This window comes from Mesoplodon densirostris, chromosome 3, assembly GCF_025265405.1.
Source record: "Mesoplodon densirostris isolate mMesDen1 chromosome 3, mMesDen1 primary haplotype, whole genome shotgun sequence".
In the NCBI taxonomy this organism is placed as follows: Eukaryota; Metazoa; Chordata; class Mammalia; order Artiodactyla; family Ziphiidae; genus Mesoplodon; species Mesoplodon densirostris.
This window is the reverse complement of record NC_082663.1, coordinates 148,623,972-148,641,639: the sequence shown is the minus strand read 5'-3', so window position 1 is coordinate 148,641,639 and position 17,668 is coordinate 148,623,972. Positions and strand designations below refer to the sequence as shown.

General features: G+C 56.1%; 1 protein-coding gene across 3 annotated transcripts in view; it reads right to left on the bottom strand.

Moving 5' to 3' along the window:
* Positions 1-5,917: 5,917 nt before the first annotated feature.
* Positions 5,918-17,668, bottom strand: part of RFX2 (regulatory factor X2) — a 99,693-nt gene continuing 87,942 nt past the window's right edge. For 2 of the 3 annotated variants that reach the window (XM_060094315.1, XM_060094316.1), the window contains 5 exons: positions 17,473-17,585; positions 17,012-17,166; positions 15,716-15,813; positions 14,641-14,790; positions 13,702-13,964 (listed from right to left, as the gene is read on the bottom strand). In XM_060094315.1, coding sequence (XP_059950298.1) covers positions 13,752-13,964; positions 14,641-14,790; positions 15,716-15,813; positions 17,012-17,166; positions 17,473-17,585 — 729 coding nt within the window. In that variant the 3' untranslated portion in view covers positions 13,702-13,751. Of the gene's footprint in view, positions 7,667-8,158; positions 8,202-9,193; positions 9,348-13,701; positions 13,965-14,640; positions 14,791-15,715; positions 15,814-17,011; positions 17,167-17,472; positions 17,586-17,668 lie in introns of those variants that run through there. The other variant, XM_060094317.1, reaches the window with a different exon arrangement.

Genomic DNA, 17,668 nt, shown 5'->3' with positions numbered 1-17,668 from the left:
AGGGTTGGAAGTGGGAGATGGAGGGATCCAGATGGTTTCCCTTGACCATCTTACCTCTCTGCTGCCTGCTTCCTCCTTGGCTCATCAGGAGACAAGTCCGAGGAACCCCCAACCCACCGAGCCCGGGCTGAGCTCTGAGAACTGGGAACTTCCTTCTCTACAGCCAAGTTGGAAAACAGCTTCTGTAGTTGGGCCCAGGAAAAAAGGCTTTCACAGCTGTAACTCTGTTCTCATCTTCCCATCATGGGCAGGGAGCTGGCCCCATGAAATATCTGCTCTGTGCCCAGCCCCACGCAAAGGGTGAGGACCCAGATATTAATCAGCTACAGTTCCTGGCCTCCTCTGCTCGGCAGCCCCACCCACCACGCCACCTCCGCGCCCCCTGCCCCCCCGCCCCGCAGTCCACGGGGTCAAGTTCTTGACAGCAAGGTGTCCATTGTGGCTGACGCTGAGGCCAAGAGGGGGACCCCTGACTCGAGCTGGGTGCACTAGCTTCTCTCACTCCCATATTCTGCAGCAGCTAAATGTGGTATGGAGCTAGGAGGAAATGCTGATCGTACTCTATTTTATTTGTAATTAAAAAGATTTAATCTTCAATTTAAAATAAATTCAGACTTACCCTAACCCTAAAAAAAAAAAGAAAAAAAATGCAAGTTTACAAAGAAGTTGCAAAAATAGTACCAAGAAATTCCATACAGCCTTCACCCAGCTTCCCCAAATGTTAACATCTTACGTAAACAGCACGATGATAAAAACCAGGAAATTTACACCGACGCAGTAGGACTCACTAGCGTAAAAACCTATTCAGGTCTCATCTGCTGACTGCCAGTGTTTTGTTCCGTTCCAGGATCCAGTCCAGGATTCCTTGTTGCATTTAGATGTCATCACTCCTCAGTTTCATTTAGTCTGGATTAATTCCTCTTATTTTTCCTTCACCATGACACTGGTGAGGCATGCTGCTCAGCTATTTTGCAGAATACCCTTTCATTTTGGGTCTGTTGACTGTTTCCTCCTGATTAAATTCAGGTGATGAAGTTTTGGTGCAAATAACATGGATTAACCTATCAGGAGGCACCTGATGTCGATTTGTACCATTTACAACTCAGATCACTGGGGTCGGCCAGTTTACCACTGAGACTTTTCCCTTTGTAGTTATTGAATATCTTGTGGGGAGATAAATAAATAGGGAATAGTGGAGGAAGAGGAGAGGCAGACGGAGAAAAGAGGCAGCTAGCTCTTGCACTCCATTGCTTGTGGTCTTTCCATGCATGATTGCAATTTTAGTAAACAAAACAGCCTCCATTCTAGGCAAAATTCCGAGCTGGCTGGTTTCCCCGGGTAAAAAGGAAGAGGCTGTGTCACAAAGTGACCACGGCGGGGCAGCAGAGGATTGGGAATGAAATCAAAACTGGGCTCTAGGATGAAAAGGCAGTTCAGTTCCTTCTAAGTAAATAAACTTGCAGAAACTCAAAGGCTTTGCCCCAGCTGAGGCCTGGCATCTTCTGGGAAACAGGTCAGGTAGTTGCTGGCTGCTCTGATTACACTCCCAGCACTAGGCGTGCGCCACGTCCAAAACAGGGGCTCTTTATCCTGGGAGGGCTTCAGGGGGGCCTGAGAATCCCTTCTGAAACTGCCTACAAAACTCATGGGTACTGAGGGTGTATCGGTTTGGAGACTGCTTGCAAACCCCCCAAAACACCTGTGTCAAATGTGAGCAAGTGGAAAATTTGCTGGAAAGTGATGAGCATGCTCCTGAGATCAGAGAGAAAAGAGAAGAAACTGGGCAGCTCCAGTGGGTCTTGGGAATCGGTGGGTCACCCCCGAGAATGCTCAAACCTCAAGCGCTTTCAGTCTTATATTCAGCTCACAATTCAGATTCTGAGGAGGAGGTGTCAGATGCGTCCAGCATGGCAGGGCACGTTATTAATCCCTGCCCCCTCCTGCTTTCCCCGACTCTATCCACTTTATGCTCCGGTCAGTTATTCACTGAGCAAGAGCCTTTAGGTGGAGGGGTCCAGTGGACAGTTGTACAGAAGAGGGCTGACAGAGGGGAGTTTGACGTCCATTTTGAAGTCATGGGCCATCACTCCCGGGATGCAACCCCCAGTCCCCGCCAAGATCTAGGAAGCCCTCCCTGTCTCCCTCCCAGCTCACCCTGGGCCACCTCACGTGTCAAGCCCGTCCCCTCCGTCCCCTCGGCCAGGAGCAGCCTCCGTCAGTGTGTGCAAGCGCCCACTTACAGATGGTGTTTCAAACGGTGGGAAGAAGGGTCACTGCCCAGAAGGAATCGGAGTGTTATGCCCAAAGAAGGTGGAAGAGATAGATGCTCGGTAGCAAAACCCCACAGGCGTCCATCACAGAGGATCCTCAAAGGGATCCATGACCTCAGCACAGGTGAGAACTAGTCTCTAGGACTGTGGCTTTCAATACGTATGTATGTTCAGTACACTTTACATGCAGCCCAATCCTGTATGTGTATGTACACACACATCGTATAACATATACTGAGATGTTACAAAGCCATAGTTATCTTTGCTAATTACACTGACACTCCTGATCTTTTCTATTTCGATCTTGGTCCATTACAAAGAAAAACGGGTCAAATCCACCGACTTGATGTCATAGCCGCTTGGCCTGCTGCTCTAGCAGCCCTCTTGCCTCTGGTCCCGCCTTCATCTGCACTGCAACACTTTGACCCCCCGCCGGCCTGTACAATCTTCACAAGTACCTAGTGACCCTTGCTTCCATTTTCTTCGTGTGTGATCCGCGCGCCAGAATGTCTTTCTAAAGCCCAGCTTCGATTATATCAAAAAATGGTGGTGGTGGCCTCCTGAATGAATTTGATTTTATCTGTGCAAGATTTGGGAAATACAGTATTGAGCAAGGCAGATCAGAGCTACTCACCCTCAGAGCTCATGGGAAAGAGATTTGCCAACAATCACAATAAAGTATAGTGCAGGAAATACGGAGTAGAAGGGATCCATCCTAATCTAGCTGGGGATCTTCCAGGAAGGCTTCCTGGAGGAGGTGTCAGTTAAGATGAATGCTAAAGAGGAAGGGTTGTGTGTATGTGGAGTGGAGTTTAGGTGGGAAGAGCAATGAAGGTGAAAGAGCCTGAAATGAGACACTGGGGTGAGTTCCAGGAGCAAGAAGTCAGAGCAGGGACTTCCCTGGTGGTCCAGCAGTTAAGACTCCACACTCTCATTGCAGGGGACCGGGGTTCGGTCCCGCACACTGCAACTAAAGATCCCGCATGCCGCAACTAAAGTGCAGCCAAATAAATAAATATTTTTTTAAAAAGATCATGCTATCTTAAAAAAAAAAAGTCAGAGCAGCAAGTGGGTCACAGGAGGAAAAGACGAGTGACAAGTGATATGGCTGCCAAGGTGTGAAAGATGCAGAGAACTGATAATAATGAGAATGCTATTACCGGGTGGTTCTCACCTGGGGGAAGGGGACACTTGGCAATCAGTATCTGGAGATATTTATGGTTTTCGCCACTGGGGGTGTGGTGCTAGTAGGCCAGGGATGCTGCTCAACGCCCCCCAGTGTCCAGAACGGCCCCCCTCCAACCCAAAGACTTAGCCAACCCCAAATGCCAAAGGTGCCAAGGTTGAGAAACAATTGTTGAATGCTTACTCCAGTACTTTCTATAAATTAACTTATTTAAATCTCACAACAACACTGTGAGGTAGGAGTTTTCACTACCCTTTTTTCCCAGATGGGGAAACTGATCTAAGTAATTTACCTGAGGGCACAGCTAGTGTCCAAGCCCGGCTGCCCCTGCTGCATCTCCAGGCGGGGAGGTCTCAGGGAGTGGCCAGGAGGAAGGAACCAGTGGCCATGTTAGGGGCAGTCTGGAGGAGGAAGGAGGGACAGAGGGCATGCAGGTGGCCCTGGGTTTCTAGCTCGGGCAGTGGGATGGGGGTACAGGCAGGAGGTCTGGATCGTCAGATGCTGAGCTCCTGTCTTGCCCTTTGAAGGGCGAGGCACCCACAAACCTCTGAGCCGTGGTGGGTGGGCAGCCGTGGAGCAAGTCAGCAGCACGTGGATGAGGTCATGGAGGGTGTGGAAGGAGAGGACCCAGGTGCAGGGGGTGGGGGGGCAGCTAGAGAAGTGGGAGGAAAACTGGGGTGGGGGTGACACTCCCAGCCAAGGAGAATCTCTCCCTTCTTACTTAGTATTCCTGCAGCTGATGTGTGTGTGTGTGTGTGTGTGTGTGCATGCGTGCACACGCACACACATGCACACCTCGCATCTCACTTCAGAGTTCAACCCTCCCAAACTGTGGCTTATTGAACTCTGACTCGTGGCCATTAGGGTTATAATGATCACCAGGAACCCAGGTTCCTTCTGTCTCATTGCTTTGCCATCCTTATTTTATGATGTCCACCTTGAGGTCCAAGATGGCTGCCAGGGCTCCAGCCATCCTGCTTGCATTTCAGCCAGCAGCCTCATTTTCCCCATGTGCACAATGGTGGACGGGTTAACACCAACCTTGGAAGACTGTCAAAAAGAAGAGAAGAATGGACCACAGTGGCGAGAAGCCACTGTGATTGGTCAGGACCTCCTGGAGGCTCTTGGTAGAACTGGGTCCCCCTTTCGCTGTGCCTGTGCCCCGGAAACCTACCCAACGGGCCACCCGAGGGACTCGATGGCCCACGGGCCTTTGGCAGCCTCCCCTCCCCTCCTCATCTCCTCTCCAGCTCCTGGGGCAGGAATCACGTGGGCATCTCCTGTGCTCAAGAGCCTCGCCAGCCACCCAGGTCCTAAGGTGCTCTCCCCTCCCAGGGACCCTGCCGCCTGGCCCCGGGCCGGGATCTCCAAGGGGGAAGATTGGGGGGCGGCTCCTGCTCCCCGCAAGAGCTGGTGCTGCTCAGAGGGCCTCGGGCTGAAATCGTGAACCACGGGAGCGTAGGGACGAGTCTGGGTTCTGCTGGGTTCTCAGAGCCTGGCAGAGAAGTTGGCCTGGAATCAGGGCCTGGCCACCCGGCTGAGGGGAGGCTGCGTTTTTGCGTCCTGAGGGCTCCTCCCCAGGACTGGCCACAGTATTTGTGGGGCCCAGTGCAAAATTAAAGCATGGGCCCTTTGGTGGAAGGCTCTTAAGAATTTCAAGATGGTGGCAGCAGAGCCTTAAGCCAAGCGCAGGCCCTGGAGTTCCCAGCCTGGGATAGCGATGGATGATTTTAGTGTCACCTGGGGTCCCCAGGGCCTCCACCCCGGACAGAGGGGCCTGGGCTGGGGCCAAGGCTGAGCATCTCTGGCGGCACATGGGGCACCAGCCTGGCCCCTGAGAACCAGCTTTTATGGGCGACTAACAGGGAACTGCGTCCACGTTTCTGGAACATCCTCCCACCTGTGGGCCCTTCCTGAGCGCATCGCTCTCCTCTGCAGGGTTTCTTCAAAGTCCTATAATCCCCTGTGTCACGGTCCCCCAGAGTGGGTGGTCACAACAGTATGGATGCCCGGCCCGCACCTTAAGCCCACGAACCAGGCTCTCTGGGGATGGGGCCCAGGAACTGGCGATTTCAGAAGAAGCTCACGCCCTGATTCTTAGGGGGTTCTGAAGTTCGGGCCCCACCGCTTTACCAGGTAAACCCCGTAAACAACCAGTGGGCTGTGTCAGCGGCCGGAGCGTGGATTTATTCTGCGTCTGAACCAGTTTAGTCTGTTTACAAACAGTCTCGCCCATCCTGGGCTGAGAGTTGTTTTCTTGCCCTCTCTGGCCTTGCTAAATGCTCCTTGTGTAACATTCCCCAGAGAGCCGGAGGAAAGCACCGCAGCCCTCCCTTCCTGGGCTCGTGTGGCCCAGGTCTGGCCAGGCTGGCTGTGCCAGGGCCAGGGGAGTGTGGGAGGGAGGGCTGCGTCCTCCAAGGCCACTGGAGTGGGCGGCGGGACAAAGGCTGGAGTGTGGATTGTGACCCACAACGGGCACGTTCAGTGTGTTTATTGCAACGGGAAACGAGAACGGGCTCGGAAGGCTGGTGTCTTTACTGTCATTTATATTCCTCCTCGCAGAATCCGGCAAAGGACTAGACAGAGCATAAGGCAGAAATGTGGAAGAAAAGGCAGGCATCACAATCCAGGAGTCGTGAGCTTGAACGTCTCCCAGGAAAGGAGATGTAGCTTTAGAGACATTCCTTCTGTCTGAGTTCATCTGAGTCTGCAACTTTAAGACCACACGCACGTTGTGATCATGACGGGCTTTTGGTTTCTTAAAATGAGATTTCTCGTCCTTCCCTGCTGCTCTCCCCAGGCACCTGCGGGTGCCAGGGATGCACAGCGCTCCTGCTTGTCGAGAAGTAGGGTTTTTAAAGGCCTCGTGAGTTTACATTAGTACCTTCTGCATGAATGAGAAAACAACACGGGGGACTGAATATACTGCGATATACACATTCATAAGGAATGTTCTAATAACAGAGCACAAAACTATTTGTATGAACATATTTCCAAAAGGAGAAATTATTGCATTTGAGAAGCTGATGCTTCTTAGACCAGAGGTTTGTCTTTCTTCTTTGCAGCTGCTTCGGGAGCAGAACTCTGGCACAGGGCTTACTGGTGCAACATGTTACGAGGGACACAGATCCGGAGAGTTTCGAGGTCAGGGCTGGGACAGCCCTTGGGATTCGTCTGTCCCCAGAGAAGAGTTTGGACCCTGAGCAGTTCAAGATGGGAACTACCGGGGTCACAGTGCTCTGGGATCGCTACTTCAAAGGCAGACATTCTGGAAGGTTCTGTGGAGCGGGGCTCAGGCACGGCTGTTCGTGCAGACTTGGCAGGATGGCTGCCCTCGGAAGGCGCAGCGGAGACCCTGACCTCCTGGCCCCCTTGGAACAAACTCATTCCAGACCTCACAGTTTAACTTGACGTTGGCTGTGAACCTAGACAGATCCCCAGTCCTTCTGGTTGCTGATCAAGCTTCTGGGTTTGATTTTGAAAGGCTCCACCATGTCTTGGCATGAGCGGGCCTGCTTCGGTGACTTGTTCTTTGAGCCATGTGGGGCCGTGGGCTGCGTGCTGTCCAGGGACGCAATTGGCGGTTGCTTCTGATCCCTTTGGGGTCTAGAGACGGGGCGCCTGGCGGCAGGCAGGGCAGGAAGCCACGGGGAGAGGACCGAGATGGCCTCTCCCCACCACAGGGCCTGAGGGGGGCTGCAGGGACATGGCCAGCTTGGCGCTGCCCAACGGCTGTGGGACATCCCTTCCTCCCCGGGACCCGCCAGAGTTTTTTCAAATCAGGGTGAAAATTGGAACCAGCTGGCAGGGGGAGATGCCCAAAGTGGAGGTAGCGACTCGCTCAGCACAGCCCCTTCCAGCTCTGGAGGCGGATGTTTGTGGTGGGGGAAAGAACATTCAGAAGAAGGAAAAGGGGTCTGGGCGCCCCAGCTGAGCCTCGGCCGTGCGCGCAACGGTTTTCCTCTTGAGGGAGAGCGTGTCCTTTAAGGGCACCCTGGCCCGGGGGCCCCGGCACTCAGAGTAAAGGTCACTTCATCCAGGAGGCACTACCGCGGCGGAGCTCTGGGACCTGGAGCCGGGGCAGCGCGGCCCAGCTAGACGCCCTGCAGCGGGTGGTTGGGGTCGCTGCGCTCCCGCTTCACCAGGGGCTCGCCCCGGCCTCGGGCCTCCGAACGGGCCTCGCTGCCTCCACGGTCCTCGCTGAGGTCATCTGTGGAGGCGGGGTGGGGCGCGGGGCACATCTTCAGGGGGCGCGAAGGGGCCAGGGCAGGGCACTGCCTCCGCCTGGGCCTGGGTTGACCCAGTCAACCTGGAGGCCTTCCTCCCCACGACCAATGCCCACGTGCCTGGGCCGTGCTGCCGGCAGCGTCACCCTTGGCGGTTGGGCCCCCCCACCTCCGTGGGGCAGGGGATGGGCCCCCAGGCGGGGGCACTCTCTGGCCCGCCTGCCCTGCTCCCCCTCTGGACGTGGCCGCAGGAGGCCCTCACCCAGCCAGCCCCCGCCCCGGCACCAGTCCTGGCCGTGGCCCTGCCCTGAGGGGCCTGGTGTGCAGGGACCCAGGGAGCAGGACTAAACGTAATCCAGCAGGAGGGGCCCCTCTGCTCTGAGCCCCCAGTGGGCTGCTGTCCAGTGTCCCCGCCCCAGGGGCCGCCCTGATCGCCACCAGGCCCAGGACAGGAGGGAAAGCCCAGACACACCCACCTTTGTCGAGCAGTGTCAGCGACAGGGAGGCAAGATCGTTGAACTGAAAGAGAGAAGCCCGGAGTGAGGGCCCTCCGCAGAGCAGGTGCCGGGGAAGGTCAGCAATGTTCTCGTCCACAGAGGAATCGGGCTTTTGCTTTGTAAGTGAGAGGGCTTCTGCCGTGAGAAGCGGCCCTGAGGCTGCTGGGTGTCTGGGTGTGGCCCCTCTAACACTTTCCGGGGCCCTGCTAGGAGCCGCTGGAGGGCTGTGGCCTCTGAGTGGTCAGTGAAGGAAGAGCCGCTGTTTATCACGGGCTTATCACGCACTAAGAGCTCTACAAGTGTCGCCTCGTTTCTTCCTTGAAACAACCCTGTCATGACCCAGCAATTCTGCTCCTCGGGCTGTACCCCAAAGAATGGAAACAGGTGTTCAAACAAAATGTGTACATGAATGCTCACAGCAGCACGATTCACACCAGCCAAAAGGTGGAAACAGCCCATCTATCAACAGATCAGCAAAGTGGTGCACATCTGTGCCATCAAACAGTATTTCGCCATAAGAAGGACAGAAGCCCTGACACTCGCTACCACGTGGACGGACCCTGAGAACACGATGCTCAGTGAGAGAAGCCAGACACAGAAGGACACACAGGGTGTGATTCCATTGATGGGAAACGTCCAGAACAGGCCGAGCCACAGAGACAGAGAGTGGGTTCCTGGTTGCCAGGGGTTGGGGGGTTTACTGCCAAGGGGGTGGGGTTTTCTTTTGGGGTGATGGAATGTTCTGGAACAAGATAGGTGGTGGTTTCACAACGCTGTGAATGTACTAAATGCCACTGAATTGTTTCCTCTGAGATGGTTAAAAAGGTAAATTTTACTTTCTGTGTATTTTACCACAATGAGGCAGAAATCCTGCCCGGGCCACGTAAGTAGGGGACGGAAGAGCCAGGGTCTGTCCTGTTTGGGCAGGCGAGCTTTTTCCCACCCGCCGCCTGCCCCCCACGAGTGTGTTCTCTTGGGCCCCAAGGCCGGCCCTCTCATCCCGGGGGCGCTCACCTCTCCCATCACGGCAATGGGCGTCTCCCCAGTGGCCTCGGCGACGCGGTGCTCCACCAGGTAGAACATGTACTCGTCGTAGAGCAGCCGGATGAGGTGGAAGGAGCCAAAGCTGGCAGCGCTGCGCAGCGTGAGGTCGCGGATCACCATGGAGCTGAGGTGGCAGACACGGGCTGGCACCTCCGGGACGCCAGGCTCCCCTCCAGCCCCAAGCTGGCCTGTGAGGGGCCTGCCAGCCTCCCAGACCACCCCACGGCCTTTCCCATCCTCCCCATCCTTAGCCAGCAGTTGTAGGCGCCTAAAAACAAGATTCAAGTTCAGGGCACCTTTGCCTCTTTCATCCAAAGCAGGGGTTGGCAAACTGCAGCCCAAGCCAGACCAGATCCAGCCTGCCAGCCAGGAATGGTTTTTACAGTTTTGAATGGTTGGCAAAAAAAGTCAAAAGAACTGTATTTCACGACACATGGAAAGTACCTGAAATTCACACTGCAGCGTCCATTAATAAAGTTTTATTGGCTGTGCCTGTCGTTGATGTGCTGTGTGCCTGGAAAACTTTATCCCTCAAAAAGATCTACTATCTGATTCTTTCCAGAGAAAGCGAGCGCTGATCTAAAGGAGTTATTTAACGTGGTACCCGACCAAAAACCCTGGCCTATACATGCACTGCCACGTGGCCCCAAACACCTGGACACTCCAGCTCAGAACTCACTTACTCTCAGTGACGTCTAATCGCTGTGGTAGCAAGAAAAGAAACAGGAAGGGATAAGACAGGAGAGGAACCACGGGGCGTCGCCCTGGGGTGGCCCTGCCGCCCTGGAGTCCAAGCATCCATAACCTGGCGAGATCAGTCAGAGCACCCAAGCTGCAGCCATCAAATCATTTCCATCTGTGTAAACACCTCTCCCCCGGCTCCTGTCCAGGGAGTCTGTTAACGACTTTGGCTTTCAAAGCAATGTTGGCTCAAATAACCTTTTTATTTATTTATTTATTTTTGGCTGCGTTGGGTCTTCGTTGCAGTCGGTGCTCAGGCTTCTCACTGAGGTGGCGTCTCTTGCTGCGGAGCACAGGCTCTAGGCGCGCGGGCTCAGTAGTTGTGGCTCGCAGGCTCTGGAGAGCAGGCTCAGTAGTTGTGGCGCATGGGCTTCGTTGCTCCGCTGCATGTGGGATCTTCCCGGAGCAGGACTTGAACCCGTGTCCCCTGCATTGGCAGGTGGATTCTTAACCGCTGAGCCACCAGGGAGGTCCCTCAAAGAATCTTTTGAAAATTTAACGAGCCTCAGTTTATCTTTTAACAGGTTGAAACTGCTGCTGCTTGCGTGTTAGCAATGGGGCATGCGGGCAAGTCAGCAAAGACAGGCGACAACAAATCAGTTTACTTGATTCTTCTTGCATCTTCCCAGGCCAGTGTGCAGACACGCTCTGACGGCACTTTGGTTCAGCAGTGGCAAAGGAGAGCTGGCTCCAGCCGGCTGTGGCTTCGAGATGCCCTGGAAGGGCAACCAAGGAGGGGACCCGGGTGGTGCCTGCCTGTGTCCAAATGAGCACGTTAGGAAGCAAAGGTCACCTGAAGAACGTTCACAAAGAATGAACACAAAGGCCGCGTAAGTGGGCACAGGGAACAGGCTCGGGGTTCGGGATGTGTTTTCTGCTCAGAAGCTCCTTTGGCTCTGTATGGCTGACCCCCTAAAGGTAAGCGAGTGAACACAGACCACGGGTCCCTGGGAAGGGGGCCCTCACCCCCTCCCACCCTCCCTTCCCCACGTCTGGAAGCGGTGCTTGGTTTTCATGCTGCTGCCGATAACACAGGCCTGGAACGAAGCTGCTTGCATTTCAAAGTGTTAAAATGTGGTCTGTGCTGCTGCTGCTCTAACAGGAGACCCCCAGGCCCAAATGCTTCGAGTCACCCTCCCTCTCTGTGCCCACCCAGAGGGGTACCCGGCACCCTTCCCTGAAGGACCCCCTGGATCGGGCACTGGTACCCGGCACCCCCCAAGCCTCAGTGTCTGGTTTGAAGCTTTGGCTCGAGAGGCTTTTCTGAACCGTCTCCATGGCCACCTTGGTATGTTTTGGGTTCTCCAAACGGGCTTGCGACTTTCTGCAGTGGGAACATCAGTGAAACTCCACTGGGAGAAGCTGGACTTGAGCCCAGCCGTCAGCTCACCCAGCCCCTGCCCACCGCTGTCCATTTGCTGGTGGACGCTACAGAGACAAGTCCCTTAAACTCAACAAGCTGGAGTCAGGTGGAGCCTCCGTCGTTACAGAGAAAAGCAGCCCCCTCGCACGGAGGGCACAGCCACTTTCAAGCCTCGGCTGGGTTCTCATCTCTGCAGTGTAAGTCACGGGGTCACCCTGCCAGTCCCGATTCCTCAGGTCACGACCTCCGGCCACGGGGGCGGGGGCTGAGTCCCCACCGGCTTTCTCCGCAGCCACCGACTCCGACTCCGTTCCTCCCCCATCACCCCAGTGTTGCTTTATCGCACTTTTTGACGAAATCCTGTTCTCTCTGTGGTGATGGGGTGTAAGTCCACAGCTGAGCCACGTGGTCAATCAGGCTTACAATCCCTTTCTTGTTCATTCATCACTCAACATTCGGATGCTGAGAAGCGGCAGTGAACAAGGGCGACGTCCCGGCTCTTGAGGAGACACGGGTGATTGTCGAGGAGACAGGCAACGGACAAGCAAACAGAGAACGGGGTGACAGGCAATGGAAGAAAAGCCAGGCGCAGGGGACAGAGGTCGAGAAGGGGAACGCTATTTCACTCGGGAGGTCTACAGGCTTCTCTGAGGATGATCGGGCCACAGGGCTCCCTGGGGAAGGAGGCTCCAGGCAGGGGAGGGCAGTGCAGAGGCCCTGAGGCCAGCAGGCCAGGGCAGAGCATGAGGACGGCGCTGGGGACAGGGAGTGACTGGGCCAGCAGCTGGCCGAGGGGTCAGGAAACTCTCCGTTAAGAGCCAGACGGTTGTCTTCTGCTCGTCACTGCTCAACGCTGCTAAGGATCTGTACACAAATGGGCCTGGCCTCATGCCAATAACATTTATCTGCACAGCCAGGTGGACAGCGACCTGAGCCCTGGGCCACAGCTGGCTGGCGGGCTGTCCTGCACGGCCTGCAGGCAGACAACAGCTGATTGCCTCCGTTTAACAAAACGCTCCACTTCCACGTGTTTATCGCTGATTGGGACCGGAACTCCGCCGCAGGGCTTCTCTGGGTGAGCACAGCCCACGTTTTCCGGGCCGGGCAGGGTTCCCCGCTCCCGTTCGCCCAGGTGAGAAGTGCAGCGTGGGAACAGCTTTCCCTCGGCATCCTGACTACACGGCTCCCTGACTACACGGCTCCCCTGCCTCCTGGGCCCTGCATGGCCGCACCCAAGTCTGATGCTGCTCTGGTTCCTGGCCTGCAGTGTGACCTGCTGTTTTCTCCCTGGAAGCCTTTATGATCTTCTCTTATCCTAGGTGTCTGAATGTCACAGTGAGGCTTGGAAGCTCATCCACTGGGCGGGGAACCCGGCAGCTCGCGGAAACTTGAGCCCTTAGTTATTATTTTCTTTCCCTCCGTTTTCTCTCTTAAAAAAAAAAAATTCCTATCAGCTGGATAGTAAACTGCCGGGATTGATCCTTTCATGTCTTTTTCTTTCTCTCTTGGTTTTCTTTCATGGGTTCTCTCTCACGTTCTTTTTTCTTTCTCCATGTATTTTTCTCTCTCATGTTTACTTTCTGTGACGGTTAGTCTTCTGTGTCAGTGATGGGCAGTGATTCAGTGAAACATTGGTCTAGGCGTCGCCATGGTTCCCATCCACCATCCCTCGACTTGAGGTGGAGAAGCTCAGCCTCCACACTGGGGGTGGGCCTCACCTAGTCAGCAGAGGGGCCTTGGGAGCAAAACTGAGGTTTCCTGGAGGAGGAAGGGGTCCCCGCCTGCGGACAGCAGCATCTGCTCCCCGGCTTGAGTGTCCAGCCCGCCAGTCCCTGCTACGGACTTCGGACATGCTGGCCCCGCGATCACGCCTGCCCGTTCCCTGAAATAAATCTCCTTACATTCACACACACACACACACCTAATTCACTATAATACAGTTACACATCGTTTTAAAACATGTCCACCTAACCCTCGCCCAGGACCATCCTGTGGGGAGTCGACGCCCGTCCCTGCCCCCTGCTTGCACTTGGCAGTGAGGGGATAAAGGCTCACGTTGCATCCTGTTTTCATCCTGTTGCTGTCCTAGCTGGCCCCTCGCACCGCAATTCCCCACCTGGTTCTTATCTCCCATCTGCCACCATCTGCGCTCCTGTTCTCTCTAGATTCTTCCTTTACCTCACTCCGTGGGGATGCTCTGGGGGCAGAAACAAAGGCTCGTGCTTGAGCTGCCGTGTCTCTCCAGCAGGTAGGCCCGAGATGACGGTTTCTGTCTGCAGAAGCCTTTGTAACCCAGTTTTAGGCCCCAGGGGGCTCTGGGCCTGCCCCGGGAGCCCCCAGGAGTGAGGCCCACAGGCTGGTCTGCGTCTCTGGGCCTTGGCCTCCCTCCCAGGCCTGGAGCTCTCTGGGAGATCGAGGGCACACCTACCTGTAGAAGGACCATTTCAGCAGGAACTGCCGCGCAGCCTTTGGGAAGCTGGGGCTGCCCGCGTGCTGCTTCAGGACCTGCGTGACTACGTTGTCCAGCCAGCTGGCCCACTGGTCCAGGGAGCTCTGCTGCTGCAGGGTCAGCTTGAAGTCCTGCTCCAGCCGCTGCACCACGGCCTCCTCGCACTGGCACACCCAAGAGGCCTGCTCCTGTAGGGCGCGGGCAGGCGAGGGCTGGGTCAGGACGGAGGGACAGCAATGTCTCCCGGGTGCGGCCCTAGGCCGGACACACACAAGCACAGACACCTGCTGCTCTTGACCTTTTCCAACTGCGAGCTCGGCACCCGCTTCATGGGGCAGAGACGGATGGCCATCCAGAGGGAACCTGCCCGGCTTCCAAGGGCCTAAATCCAGGCTCCCTGCATCCTAGGCCCAGGCTGTACCACATCTTCGCGTTGTGTTATTTCTAAGTGGCCACTCCTCTATGTGTGTGTTTTTGTTTATTCGGTGGATAAACTCAGGGCCTACACTAGACGTAAACAAAGCAGCAGGACTCCCCTGATGGCAGCTGCGCTTTCCTAAGCCCAGAGGAGAGAGCCGTGAACATGGCAGTGGGAAGGCAAATTTTTAATGAAAATGGACCAAGGTGTCGTCCCAGAGCCTGGAGGCCAGGGGGACGATCACGCAGTGGAGCCCGGGGGTCCCTGATGACTGTGGGCGCTTCAACCCCGACCCTTTTCATGCAACAGAAACGTGAGCCGGGCCCGGGTGTGGGGCCGGTTTTGCGGTAGGCTGAGTTTGGTGGGTCTGCGCATTTTTCTAGTGGGTGGAAGCCGGGTCCGCGTGCCCTGGTCCCAGGCCGCGGGGAGGTGCGCAGGAGAGTCACCTGCACGTTGGCGAAGTCCACGCGGTTGAGGTCGCTGAGCATCTGGCTGATCTGCGCCGTGTTCTGCAGCACTGCCCGGGCTGCCTGCGCCAGGTGGTTGAGCGACGTGTAGCGCCGCAGGGTCTGCGCGAAGGCGCCGACCACGCCGACCTGGGACCCAGGAAGGTGTGAGGCTAAGCCTGTCTCCCTTCTCAGGGGCATGGCGGCAGAGGGACCAAGAGAGAGCTGTTCTGGCAGGGGAGAGGGACCCGCCCTCCGGACAGTCTCAGAGACCCCAAAATGGAGAATCAGACAGGCGTCACCAATGCATGGAGTGGCATCTACAGCAGACGCCACAGCACAGGTGAGATGGAATTCAGGACAGCATGGCCAGGCCCTGGCTTCTAGGATTCCTCTGGCTCTCTGGGAGGGACAGTAAAAATACCAATTCCCAGGCACCCTGGATCAGACGTTGTGGGGTGTGGCCTGGAAATCTGCAGTTCTGAACAGCTACCCAGGCGATTCCTAAGCATCCCGACGTTTTAGACTCACTGGCCTAACCAGTCAACTCCAGCTTGTGGGGAGCAGGCAGGCGGGATGCCCAGATCTGGCCCTACCTGTCTGAGGCCGTAAGAATGCTCTCGAGAAGGGAATGGGATCACCTCTTTTCCACAAGTAGGCCTCATGGCCATGTTTTACATTCTGATCTGTGGTCGAGACGCGAGCAGTAAGGGTGACCACAAGGAGATTAAATCCCCCTCCTATGATGAGCAGAGCAACACTCGATCTGCTCTGAATCAACCCAAAAGTATCACAGCAAAGACATCTGCTGTCGGGCGCTCCCAGCCAGCACCTGTCCTCCACCAGCAGCAGCCCTGGGCCTTCCTGGAAGGACCACTTACCCTCAGGACACACAGCAGCAGCCCCCTTTCTCTGGGGCCCAGCGGTCCTCAAGTTCCCTGGGGGCAGAGGGACAGGAGCCCCCTCCCTTCACAGCACAGCGGGGCCCAAGGGGGCTCCAGGCTGTAGCCTCTGCCCGCCCCTCCCCGACCCCCCAGCGTGGTCTGGAGACCCAGACCCCAACCCCAACTGTTACCTTGGTCTGGATGACCTGCTGTGGGAAATCACTCATGGCGTTTGTCAACCAGCCTTCCAAGCTCTTGGCAAAATTGCGGATGGCCTGTGTCAGGGTACCTGGGGGACACGAGTATTAACTGTGAGAAAGGCAGTCTTGCCTGTCAGAATCAGATCACGTGTAAGAGATGCACATGCTGTGGAAATGACCACCCACTGAGAACAAGCAACACAGAGGAGAAGAGATGGTGAGAATTTAAGGCACTTAGTGACGGAGGAATTAGGGCCAGCGCCGTTGATCTCTGTTCATCTACCCGTCTATGCTGGCAGTTCTCACCTGGGGTGATCCTGACCCCAGGGGACACTGGGCCATGTTTGGGGACATCATGGTTGTCACACTGGGGCAGCTCCTGGCAAAGAGGGGATGGGGCCACAGTGCCCAGGATTGCCCCCCGGAGACGGACCCACGCTGATGTCACTGGGTTGAGTGGAGGCGGGGAGACCCTGATACACAAACATGCATGTAAACATATTCAACCAACTTCCAAATTTATTCTGAGATGGCTTGCAATAAGAAATACATTTTTTTGAAAAAAGAAAACCATCCCTAGTGTTATAAAAGGAAATACTCCCCAATCTCAAACCTTAATACACAGAGACTCTAAAAGCACACTACACTGAACAGTTTCCAGGCAGGCAAGGCCAAAGGAGAACTGCAACGGTTTTGCTGTTTCCCATTTTCTGGCAAAAAAAAGCAGCAGACCAGGTCATCAAAAAGACGGAGGTTCCCCAGTGCTAACAGGCACGGATGTTTACAGGTAGCCATTCGGGAAGAGGGAGGCTCAGCACCCGGCCTCCTCGCCCTCACGGGGTCTGGACTCGCGCCCTCAGGGTCCTGGGGGCCTGAGGGACAGCCCCTATGTAGGGGGCCTGCAGGCGGGCGCCCCCTGGTGGCGGGTGTTGTCACCACCTCCGGAGGCCACAAGGGCGGGTGGGGGCAGAGGCCTTGGGAGGGTCCCCATGGCCCGCATCAACCCCAGACGGGTGTAGCCATCAAGGGCCACCATCTCCTTTTCTCTCCCTTCCTCAGTCAAGGCCGCTGGGATCTGGAGACAGTCTGAAGACTCCACCCCTTCATGCGGCAGACTCACAGTGCTGGGAGGAAGCCGAGCTCAGCGTCCGATCAGCTGGGGAAGCAGGTTAGAACCCGACTCAGCCCGCGCCCTACCCCCAGGCTGTCCCGCGACCTCGGTTGGCCTCCGCTCTAGGAGTCTCCTCTGGGGAGGTCGCGGGCAGGGGTGTGGGGAGGGGCGCTTACTGGGCACGGGCCGCAGCACGTCTGGGATGAGGATCTCCACCAGCGCCTGGTACAGGATGTGGTCGCAGGTCCTCATCCACCTGAGCACGGGGTCGCACTTGCACAGAGATACCAGCTTGTCCTTGGGGAGGACGGCGCTCTCCGGCTCCTCGTCACTGCGGGGAACGGGGCACGGGGGGACACAGGTGAGCTGTCAGCCCGGGGCCTGCCCTCGCGGGATAAGCCGAGTGAGGCTGCAGGATCACCTGGTGCAGGCAAGCTCCCTGCCCCGTGGTCACCCCTGAGATCCTCGCCGAACAAAGGCACACACCAAGTCAGGGGAAAGACCACACGTGCGTGAGGGGGTCTGAGCGCGGATTCTTGGAAAGCTGGTGCATTTGTGGGTGTCAGCAGGAGACGGTCTGCAGGGCAAACCCAGGCCCCGTGAAACTGAGGCCTGTCTGGGGGCTGATGGGCAGTACCTGGCAGGTAGAGAGGCAGGGCCGTCGCTGGAGGAGGCTTTAGAATTCCAGAAGGAAAGCCACAGCTTCTCAACGTAGTGGAACTGGAGGTTCATCACGACATCTAAAGTGGCCTAGGAATAAACATGGCTGGATAAACACTCCGCTGTACTCACACCATATGTCTGCCATCAGAATGGGCCAAGCAAGCGGCCGG